We start from the raw sequence: 11,918 nt of genomic DNA on the forward strand, positions 1-11,918 counted from the left end.
CTGGCTCCCATGGTTTCAGATGAGAATCCATTGCCATTCACAATGTCTTCCTCAGGAACATTCCTGGGTAGCATGTCACTTCTGTGTTCAAGATTCTTTCTGTAGTTTGATGTCTTGATGTATACTTGGGTGTTTATATTATTTGTAGTTCATTTAGTTTCAAGAGTCCCCAAGACTACCCAGGTTTGGTCATTTGCTGGGAAGACTCACAGGGTTCAGCAATACAGTTGCATTCACAGCTGTGATTTACTATAAAAATATTCAAAGAAAAATCAGCAAAGGGAAAAGGTTCATGTTTCAAGAGTCTCTCCAAGCAGAGTCACACACAAACACTTAGTTCCTTTATCAAGAAATTGTTATGCCCAGTTCCATAACCTTTTAGAAAAGCTCCTTTGAGCCCAGGACTCATGTTTTAACACAGAGGTGCCCCTAGCCTAGTGTATACAAAATTCCAGATTCCCACAAGGAAAGTAGGTATGCAGCATGAACTATAGTGTTTGCACAAAAGAATTTAAGCACTCTGGACCACAAGTCTAAGTTAGAGAGTGATGAGAGTCTCCCCACCTCTATAGCCAAATGCCAATACAGAAAAAAATAAACAGTATCTTAGTATAAATTATTATGAAAATAGTTTTAACCTTCTGAACTCTCAGAAAAGGTCTCTGGGATATCATGATCACCTAGGGTTTGGACAATTCAGCCTGTCTCTCTGGACCTCAATTTCCTAAGCTATAAAATGGGAGTATACTGTCTACCCTGAAAGGTAGTTATGGATCTAAATAATGTAGAAGATTTGTTCTAGCCCATGACCCATAGTAAAGCTTTAATAACTATCATTATTATTAAGCTAAACTCTTCACTAACCAAGAACTTCTTTCTATAAGAAATATAAATGACGAAACATCCCACCATCAACTACAATTTCAGTGTGTCAGCAATGAAAACCTCAAGGACAGTGTGATGTTTTTTATTCACTTATTCTTCAACTGGTATTGATTAGGCTCCTACGATGTGGCAGCCATGTTGAATTTCTTTGAGATGTTTCTTAGGGTCTTGACATGTGACTGCCTGTGTGTGAATAAAAAAAAATGCTTCTTAGGGCAAATGCCCCTACTTTAGTATAGCCATATCACCCCTTCAAACAAGGCTACACTTGTGTTGTGTGCCCCCATACCTCTCCTATACTTGTTCTAATGATCATCATCTGTTACTGTTATTACTGGCTTTCTCGACTGTCTTTCCCGCCAGACTGCAAGATCTGTAAATGCAGGGTTGTTGCAGGTATCTATTGCTATGCAACTTGCCATGCTAAAAGTAAGTGGCTTAGAACACCAGTTCATTATTTCCCATCATTCTGTGGACTGTCAGTTTCCTTTGAAGGCTCCCACATGCCTTACCCTTATGTCTTCCTTCAGATGGAGAGTCAGTTGAATTGAATATCTGACCACCTGGATTGTCTGGCAACAACTGATGCTGTCTGGCATTCTGCCACTCTGTATTACATGTTCTTCCATGTAATATAGAACATGTATTGCACGATAATACAGATAATACAGAACATGTATTGCATGTTCTCCATGTATTACATGTTTTCTATGTGTCACATGTTCTCCATGTATTACATGTTCTCCAGCAAGCTAGAATGACTCCCTATAGAGTGGTCTCAGAAAACAAAGGCAGAAGCTGTAAGACATCCTGAGAAGTAGTCTGTAGAATGTACACATCTTACATCCAACAGGATCAACATCCTGTTGATCATCACAAGTTCTGACATCAGCCCAGACTAAATGATGTGGAGAGCAACTCCATCTTTGTGCACTGGAGGATGACTGGGATTTTGGGCTATAGAGCAATCGATCATGGCTCCTTTCTGGTCACAGATTATACACATGATTCTGACACACAGAGTATCTTTATCCCTGTCTCTAATCCCAAAAATATTATCATCCCAATGATCACATCAGACTTGCAGTCCAGATGTGTCACAGGTTGCCTCAATTGGACTCTTCCAATTCCACTATCAACCAACCAGTGAAGATGTATCAGCAATGCTCCCACATGCTACAGTCAATGGTCCCGTTCGGGTGGATCAGGAATTGCATCCAGCCACAGTCCATAGCAATCAGAAAGGCTGCTCATCACATATCACCAGGGCCCCTACTCTGGAGAGGGACTGTAGGATCCTTAATCAGGATCTCACCTGACTCCTCCGTGGTTTCCTGTCATCGTTCTCCTTGCCTCTTGGCCCTACTCTTGAGAAGCCCTTCCTTCCTTTTTCATAAGAAATGGCCCAGGTCTGAAGCCGAGCAGCTTTCTTGGCCTGTTTCCTAGTTACAGTAAATTTGAGCCTCAAAGGCTTATTTTGAATTGTCTTCCCATTTCAAGCTCATGGTAACCTCAGTGATATGAGGGTCTCAAAATATCCTGCGTTTCCCATGGAGAGTTCATTCCCTGTTCGAAAAACCACATCCATGATTATTTTTCAAACAGCTTCTTGAGTGAGGACATATTTCTGTGGGAAGTTGTCCTTGAGATGTTTAGAAATCTCAAGTGCACCACCTTAAACTGTTTTTGAGACTTCAATAAAGAGCTGTACAGTTATACTCTTGAACTGATCTTTATCTTGAGGCCATAGCTCACACTGAGACTGGTTGGCTGGAAAGAATAAAATGTTAAGTAGCTTTATTTTCTGACCCAGCACATTCTAAGATCTTTATTTTATTATTTTATTTTTTCTGTCTTTTGGAGACAGGGTCTCCTGTAGCCACAGCTGGCCTGGTACTCACTATGTACACTAAACTGACCTTGAACTCAGAGATCCGCCTACCTCTGCCACACCTGGTAGATCTTTATTTTTTCTATCTAAATTTTGCTTGAAGTTCATTCTTTCTGAAATTTCCTCCCTCCCGCCCTCAGCACCTTGTTTTCTTCAGCTAAAAAAGCAGATTTTTCTTCATCCCATCAGGAAATCATCTGAGCCATCTTTATTAGGTAGACGTTCTGTCTTCTAAATTACTACGGGGGGGCAGTTTTCTCAGTTATTCTGCCACAAGGTTCGCCTTCATCTAGACGCCAATGGCAGTTTCTTTCCTCTTCCAGCTTCACTAACAGTCTCTTCGTTGTCCTCCCAGTGTCTGCCAGGCCAATGCTAAGGGTCTCTTTCTTAGAATTCAGTTTCTGTGTTGGTTAACTTTTGTGGCTTAAAAGACTACCTCAAAACCAAGCAGTTTAAGAGAAACTATTTCTTGCAGTTCTGTGGGCTGAGCAGTCCCTAGCTAGGACACCTGAGCTCATTCATGTGGCTGCTGGGGGCAGGGTTGGTAGCCAGAAAGCCAAGATGGCCTCCTTCATATGTCTGGCAGCTGGTGCTGCTTGCAGCTGGGGTGCCTCAGATTTCTTTTCTGTGGCCTGTCACTCTCAGTACATTCCACCATCTTCCTTAGTGCTCAGAGAGAAGGCAGAAGCTCCAAGGCCTCAAGGCCTAGACTCTACAACTTATGCATCACTTCCACATTCTGCTCTCGAGAGCAAGTCATGTCAGGCCAGATTCAATAGTTGAGAATCTGACTCTTCCACTGGGTAGGCAGTACCTCAAAGTCATATTACACAGACTTGTGCATGTCAGAAAGGTGTCGGGAAAGGGGCACAGTCACTCAACAGGAATTGTCTCTTACTTTGTGTTCCCAGCACCTCATAGAGTGTCTGGCACACAAGAAGAAATACTTCAGTTAGCAGCTGAGTGGTACTAGCTAGGTGTCAGAGATCGGGGGTAAGACACTGGTGATCTATCCTAAAACAAAGTATTTACTGGGTTGTGCTTTGTAACAGAAACCTGCTTTTGTGGTGAAGATGTGCTTCTGCTCAATTCACCAAATCACTGCTGCATGCATTCATTTAGCAAACATGGCTTTGAGCCCCCACTCTGCTCCAGCTGCACTGAATTGCCAGTCAAGGCTAAGGACCACACCATCAGCTTCTTTCCTCCAACAGTGAGCATAACACTGGTTACCTGGAGATTGTGTTCTACTCCCTGTAACTTCAGATGGACAGTGCTATTTCCCTAGCACTTATTATGAAGCACTTTGGGGCAGTTTACACTGCAAGGCCAGCCAGACCTGCTCTGAACTGGATCACTTTCTGGTAGGATGGCCACAGACCCCGACACTCCATGCTGCCTCCATTTCTGATAACCAGTCCTTTTGTCCTTCAATCACAGTGCTACTAGTTAGTCTTCTCCAAGAGACCAGTACAGTGGTTTCAAGCCATGCATGGCTTATGAAATGAGTTTAGTGGATTGGACCAGACCATAGTATTTTTTTTAATATTTTTACTTATTATTTTTATTTTATGTATATGTGTGTATTACCTGTGTGTACCTAAGTGCACCTGTGTCGTGCAATGCCCGTGGAGGACAGAAGAGGCTGTTGGATCCCCTGGAACTGGAGTTTCAGCTAACTGGAGTTGTTAGCTGCCATGTGGGTGCTGGGATTCGAACCTGGGTCCCAGTGTTCTTAACCGCTGAGCCATGTCTCCAGCCCCCAGACCATAGTATTTTCTATTGTAATCTATTCTACCTGTTAAAATAGGATACAATAGAAAATATCAGAGAACACTGCAGGAAGATGGGCATGGTGGACACACCTGGGATTCTAGCATAGGAAGCTGAAGCAGGAGGAGTCCCTCAAGTTTGAGGCTAGGATGGGCTACACAGCAAGAACCAAGAACCTGTCTTCAAAAAAAAGAGGGGGAGGGGAGAAATGGATGAGGGAAAGGGAAGCCAGGGAGTTAACTCAAGGGTAAAGGTACTTGATGTCAAGCCTGATGACATAAAACCCTGGGACCCACATAGTAGGTAAAACTTGACTCCTCCATGTTTTCCTCGGATCTTCATACACGTCTTAGCGTGCGCACACACACACGAGTACATTTTGAGTAAAGCATTGTGCTTCAGTTTATATGTGTGTGTGTGTGTGTATACACACAAATGCATGTGTGTATATGTGTTTGCATGTGTATGTACATTGGGCTACATATAAGATTTATTTTGGTATAGGCCATTGTCAAACAAGTTAGAAAGTTACTGTTCTAGAACAGCTGAGGCAGGAGAGCTCTTACTCATTTGAAGGTAGGGTCTCAGAAAAGCCAGCATCAGATATTAGTTAGGGCGCAGTTGAAGGGCAGGAGGCTAATGAGGCTGATTGAGGTGGAAGGAAAGGAGGTTCCAGTTCACGGGCAACTTTGACCCTGTTCACTTGCTCAAGCATCCACAGTGAAAAGGAAAATAAGTTGACACTATTTTCCTGGGATTCTCAGGAAACCCAGAATAACTAAGCAAAGGACATACAGCTCATGTTGTTTGGCCTCATCAGAAAGGGTGGAAGCTGCTTCATCTGATCAGAGCTCAGGCAGAGCCTGAGACACAGGCAAAACCGAAGAGTGGAAGTGCTGACTGCCTTTCCCTCTATCTCCTTGTCTCACAGATGTAAAGAATGCCAGAGCTTCAGGTCCTTTGCAGAGCACCCAGCACAGCCTCCTCAACACAGGCCAGGAACTTGAGTCCTTGGAAGGAGGGTGTCCTCAGGTCTCTTAGCAAGTGATTTTTTTCTTCACACTGAGTCAACTCTTCTCCTGGGTTATATATAATATACACAAAACATACTAGCAAGATGGGCAGGCACTGGGTACACATTTAGACCCTACCACTCACTAAATGAGCTAGTGATCTCTCCAAGCCTCAAGGTCTTTCTTTGTAAAGAGACAAGAGCAGAAAGTGGTGGTTCACCTCTGTAATCCCAGCACTTGGGAAGCTGAAGTAGAAAGACCACCATATGTTCAAGACCGGCCTCTTTCAAAAAAAAAAAATCAATTCTAAAGATGAATGTCAATAAGTGAGAAGATGGTGATGCCTTCCTTAGAAAGCAGGTAACATCTATGTGATTGTCTATACACAGACTACAAACAGTGCCCACAGAACTATGAATATGAATGCAAGCTCTGATTATATATTGCTTTTCTGTTATGATAAAACATGGCGATGAAGGCAACTTATAGAAGAATTTATTTGGCTTATGATTCAGAGTGTTAGAGTCCATAATAGCAGGGAGGCATGGCAGCGGTGCTGGCCAGAGCAGAAAGCTGAGCACTCACATCTTCAAGCAGTCATAGGAAGCAGAGGCAGACTGGAAGTGGGCATGGCTATAAACTCTCAAAGCCTGACCCCAGCGACATGCTTCTTCCAGCATGGCCACACCTCCTAAAGGTTCTATGAGCTTCCCCAAACAGCACCAAGAACCAAGGACCAAGTGTTCAAATACTTGGAGCCTAGGGGGATAGTCTCATTAAAACCACTACAGCTTATCACTGACCTAATTATTTCAGTTGTGGGGAATGGAAGGACTTTTCAACAAGATCACTGTGGCTGAATGGAGTGCAAATCTGAAGGACCAGATAGGGTCTGTACTAAGGCAGCAGTGGCAGGGTGAAGAATAGGGGATGGCCTCAAGAGTAGAACTGAGGTGACTCGACAGCAAACTGTGGGAGGTGAGATTTCAGCTTTACTTGGGTAAATACTGCATTTGCTTGATCTGACTGAAAGAATACAGTAGGAGTGCCTCTCTGCCTAGTGTATGTCATACCCCATGCAGGAAGAGATGGTGACAGGCTTTACAGAGCCTCCTCTGTGAAGAGCAGAAGTGAGACAGCTAGTGAGCAGCAGTGTGAGAGGGTTGTTGGTTCTGTAAGAAACGGTCTTTCAAGCGGCCGTACCATTTTCACCTCCCTCAGTCGGTGAAAGGTGCCGTGGACACAGCTTTCCCACTGTCGCTGTTTCCTGCCACCCTCACAGGTCTACAGTAGTTTCGATGAGCTCTTTCATTTCTGGTTTATACTTCCTTATTTCTTTTGCACAAATGAGGATATAGATTGTGCTTCAGAATACTTATGGCTAGTGAGATGGCTCTGCAGGTAAAAGGTTTGCTGCCAAGCTTGACATCCTCAGTTCAACCCCAGAAGCCACATGGTAGAAAGAGACCAGATTCCCACAAGTTGTCCTCTGATCCCCACACACTACCATGCATGCTCCCCCTGCCACACACACATTCACAATAAATAAATGTAATATATTGTGCTTCAGAATACTTATGGCTAGTGAGATGGCTCTGCAGGTAAAAGGTTTGCTGCCAAGCTTGACATCCTCAGTTCAACCCCAGAAGCCACATGGTAGAAAGAGACCAGATTCCCACAAGTTGTCCTCTGATCCCCACACACTACCATGCATGCTCCCCCTGCCACACACACATTCACAATAAATAAATGTAATATATACACTTGCTGCTCTTGCAGAGGGCCTGGCAGCTTATAACTATGTTTAACTCCAATTCCAGAGGCTCCAACACCCTCTTCTGGCATGCACATGGTACACATACATACATACATACATACATACATATATACATACATGCAGGCAAACACTCATACACATAAAAGTTACTTTTAAATGTTTCTGAAAACAGTATCTAAATGTATATTCATTATCTATCTATCTATATCATCTATCTATCTATCTATCTATCTATCTATCTATCTATCTATCTATCTATCATCTATGCTGTCTCTCTTGCCCTGTTGTCTTATCTCCTCATTGGCCTGTATATTTCTGATTGAGAGCTGAAAAATGATATAAAAAACTATGGCAGCAACTTGAGGCCTATGATGTTAAAGTTGCCAAGCCACAATTGACACCAGCATGACAGGAGCATTAGTGATCCAAGGGCACTTGATCCAGTTCCCAGAACTAGCTACTGCCAGTTCATCTTGTCACCCAGCACTGGCTGTCCATGGTCCCAGTCCCAAAGAACACTTAGCCGGTTCAAGGCTGAACGATTTGATCCCCAGCCCTTGAGATCTGTGGCCCCAAAGGCCTTGCTCATCGGTCTGCTCACCAGTTTTCTGGATCTTGGTTCTGTTGTCTGCCTTGCTAGCTCTTTCCCTTCCTACAGACACTTGTCCTCAGTGGGAGCATGTGTCAGTTCTACCATTTCAGAAGTGGGGGTTCCTTCATGCTGTTTATACTGACAGTGTTTTTCATTCTATGTGTTACATTTCTTTTTCAAACACACATATAATTTTACTTTTAATATCGGGGGGGCTATACTAAAGTTCTTGGAGATCTGATCCTGTCCTGTGTTCATAAATTGCTCTTCAGGGCAGACTGTGTCTTGAACATGACTTCATCTTCAGAGGACCCATCTGGGTAGGCTGGGTTGAGGGCATGTCACAATAAAAAGCAGTATTGCATCTGCTTCCATGACACATCCTAGGATACCCCATCCTGAGACTACTTTTGGTATTAATATCTCCTATGGGTTAAAAAAGGTATACATACAAAGGCCAGAGGACTTTGGTTTCAAGTTCACAAGGGAGATTCTTCACCCATCCAGATTCTGCTGAGACACAAGTCCTCTTCATCTCCAGGCACTAGTAAGCAGACTTTGATCTGGACTGTCCCTTCCCAAAGGTAGACACTTTCAGGAGCCCCAGTCTTCTACCTTCCAGGCTTCATTTTAACATAGCCAGGCATTTATTAAAACTGTCCCTTTCTGCCTCCATCACTGCGGCCTGCCTGGGCAGCAGTGGATTCAGCTCACACCCTCACCATTCTGCCTTTCAAGTTTTCTGTTTTCAGCCCCCAGAGACCAAGAGAGTGAGCGCTTCCTAAAGGAGTTTTCCATTATTTGAGTTGGCATTTCTGGAGAGAATGCTGCTTTCAGGCTTCCCAACCCATCAGATTACTAGAAAGCAAAGTTGAACAGTTTTGTCCTATCACATTGCCATGGTTATGGTGATGCTACTGGACACACATGCAGCTCTTAATGAAATAAATGAACAGAACTCCCCTAGCCTGCCATTCAATAGACAATGACTATTCTTACATTTTTTTCCTTGTCCTCTCAAGAAACACCCAAAGGCCCCTCTACCTGTGTGCACATCAGACCATGTGAAGTCAGTGACGGTGACAGGTGTCGGGGAGCACCCTCTGTAGAGAAGCACAGAGGTGAGACCAATGGCGAGCTCCAGTGTAAGGAGGGGCTGAGCAGGGCCAAAAAACCTTTGTCAGTCAATCCGACTGGCCCTGCAAAAAAAGGAGAGGACCTAAGCTGTACAGCTCCAAAAGCTCCCCAGCAGGAAGGCCCCAGGAAACCCAGCAGGTGGCAGGATACAGTGCCCAGGGCCAGAGGTGCCCCCCAAAACAGGCGCACCCACCAGCTCAGAGACAGATGCTCCCCAGCTGGGTCCAGCCGACCTGGCAGTGCCAGGAAGGAAGCTGCCTATGTTGGACAGAGTCCCCTCTACCATCGCACTCCAAGAAACAAGGTGACTCAGGACAAGCTCGTAGGAGCGGCCTACTCAGATTTGCCACCAAGCACAGACGAGTTGAGGTCAGGATGCAAGAAGCTGTCTGAAGGCGTGCAGGCATCTCCAGAGACCAGCGTGACTTGTGGCCCTCTGCCTGGGCAGTGTGTGAATATTGACCTTCTTCCTATAGAGCTGCGCCTGCAGATAATCCAGAAGGAACGAAGCAGGAAAGAGCTGTTTCGCAGAAAAAACAAAGCAGCGGCAGTCATCCAGCGAGCCTGGCGAAGGTAAGAGGGTGAGGGGCAGCGGTCTGCTGCAATCCTGCTGACGTGACACCCTGTGCACTTTGATGTGTCCCAGCCAAGTTCCATGTGGTGGCAACTGGAGCCTACCCATGATACTCAAGCCTCTCCCTTTCAACACCCGACACAGTTTAAATTAAATGGAAGATTTTTCTGCCCAGGATAGTGTGGTAAAGGAAAAGGCCTTGGCTTATAATCACACAACCCAGTTTTCTATTGCAGCTCTGACAGCTACCAGTCTTAGGGCAAATCACTTGGCCTCCCTTAACTCTATTTCCCCATCTGTAAGATGGGATTTAACAGCCGTATCACCTGTCCTCTTTACATGACAGCTGCTGTTATTTGACAATGTGTGCTTTGTACTTTGAAGCACTGTACACAAGCTCTTTTTAAACAAAAAAAAATTTTTACATTTGTGTGCGCACATACATGCACATGCATACACATATGCCATGGAATGAGTATGGACATGGACATCAGAGACAACGTGCAGGGAGTCAGTTCTCTCCTTCTACCATGTGGGTCCCCAGGATCCAACTCAGGTCAAAGCACCCAGGCACCTTTACCCACTTACCTGACCCCACACAAAATTAAAAGTCATTAAAATCTGTCTAACCCAGGAATTAAGTCATACATCATATATCTAAATGAACACTTGGACATATTAGATCATGCCTTTAGTATATAAACCTGCCTGAGCCACTACCAGAGTGGTAGAGTCAGGGCCTAGACGCTGGGGTCAAGGTTGCTCCCAAGGACTAGGACAGAGCTCTAGTGTGAGGGAGCCCAGTGCCTCTTCAGTAGGGAGGGAATTCTTGCATTTCAGTCTCCACAGACTGTAGTCCAACTGGGTCCTCTATCCAAGTGAAGCCTCTCCTTGGTGGGCAGCACAGAAAAGGGCTGGGCCCATGGGGATTATGTGGCTTCCATCTTTGGGGAGATGGACAGGGCAAAGAAAGTCACTGGTGTGCCATGTGTCGGCCCCTGAGGAGAAACAAAAGAAAGGGGCTAAGAGGGAGAGGAGAGAGGGCCAGGGAGAGGTCTCTGGGAACAACAGGTTGAAGACTGCATAACCCAGAGCCAGGCTATCCCGTTTCTGCTTGCCCAACCTTTGAACAATGTGCCCTTATGTCTATTCCCGTCTGTTAAAACTCAACGTGGTTCCCCTAGCCACCCCAAGAAAGCTGTCAAGACAGGGATCGGGCCCCAGGTTCTTAGCGATGCAAACAACTGGGGCAAAGTGTTGTGTGTCTTTAGTGGAGATCTGGCACTAGGGCCTTTTCCTTCCATTACTAGTCAAGTAAGTCTGCTGCAGTCATGATATGATAGTAAAAGTCCCTTATGCTCCTGAGTAGGCTCGGGAAGGACAGCCTGGGTGGCACTCACACACCAGAAACAGTCCCAGAGCAGTGGCTGCTCTTATGTGCCACAGTTCTAGTAGTCAGCCTTTACTGGGCCTGGTCCTCACAACCCTGTGAGACAGGTCTGCTCTCACCCCACCCCTCAAATGAGGAAACTGAGACACAAGGAGATTCATCAACTTACCAACATTCAAGCTGAGGTGCAATGCTGGCTCTGCAATGTCACCCCCATGACAAGCCACAGGTGGTAATGGTCAGTGTTCCCCCACTTGGGAAGTCATGCCAGCACATGCACTGGCCAGTAGCCAGGCAAACTTTGTGTTAAACATCTTGGCTGAAACTAGGATGCAAACAAGCCAGCAGGGTTCACCTTGTCAGGCCCCACAGCTGCTCCCTCGCTAAAAGGCCTCCTCTCAGACTATCTGTTCTTTGACTCCTTTGAAGAGTCGTTAAGTTGACAGATCCTGTCATTAAGTGTCCAAGGTATGTGCCAAGCCATTCCCTTGAAAACAGTGAGGTCAGTGTACACCCATCCAGGAAGGTGATTATGTAGTTCCACTTGGGCTGCACCACTGCGGGGCTCAGGTGTAACTCCCGAAGGGCTTGTGGAGTGCCACATACTGAATGACACACCTGATTCTACTTTCTATTTTCCTTTTGTTCTTTTTTTTTTTTTTTTTTTTGGTGTAACCCCCGGAGGGGTTGTGGGGTGCCACAAACTGAATGCCCCCCCTGGTTCTTCTTTCTATTTTCCTTTTGTTTTTTTTTTTTTTTTTTTTGAAAGAGGGTCTCACTGTGTAGACCATGCTGGTCTCAAACTCTTATCTGCCAGCCTTTGCCTCTCCAGCACTAGGATTAAGGGCATGCAACACGACACCCAGCATGTTTCCATTTTCCATTT

The 11,918-nt window shown here is 45.2% G+C and overlaps 1 protein-coding gene across 6 annotated transcripts in view; it reads left to right on the forward strand.

The window, feature by feature from the left end:
* Positions 1–11,918, forward strand: part of Invs (inversin) — a 182,788-nt gene that overhangs the window by 163,216 nt on the left and 7,654 nt on the right. For 3 of the 6 annotated variants that reach the window (XM_029555430.1, XM_017802874.2, XM_029555431.1), the window contains one exon: positions 8,954–9,641. In XM_029555430.1, coding sequence (XP_029411290.1) covers positions 8,954–9,641 — 688 coding nt within the window. The remainder of the gene's footprint in view (positions 1–8,953; positions 9,642–11,918) is intronic. The other 3 variants (XM_029555432.1, XM_017802875.2, XM_029555433.1) reach the window with 2 other exon arrangements.

This window comes from Nannospalax galili, unplaced genomic scaffold, assembly GCF_000622305.1.
Source record: "Nannospalax galili isolate Female #2095 unplaced genomic scaffold, S.galili_v1.0 scaffold125, whole genome shotgun sequence".
NCBI lineage: Eukaryota > Metazoa > Chordata > Mammalia > Rodentia > Spalacidae > Nannospalax > Nannospalax galili.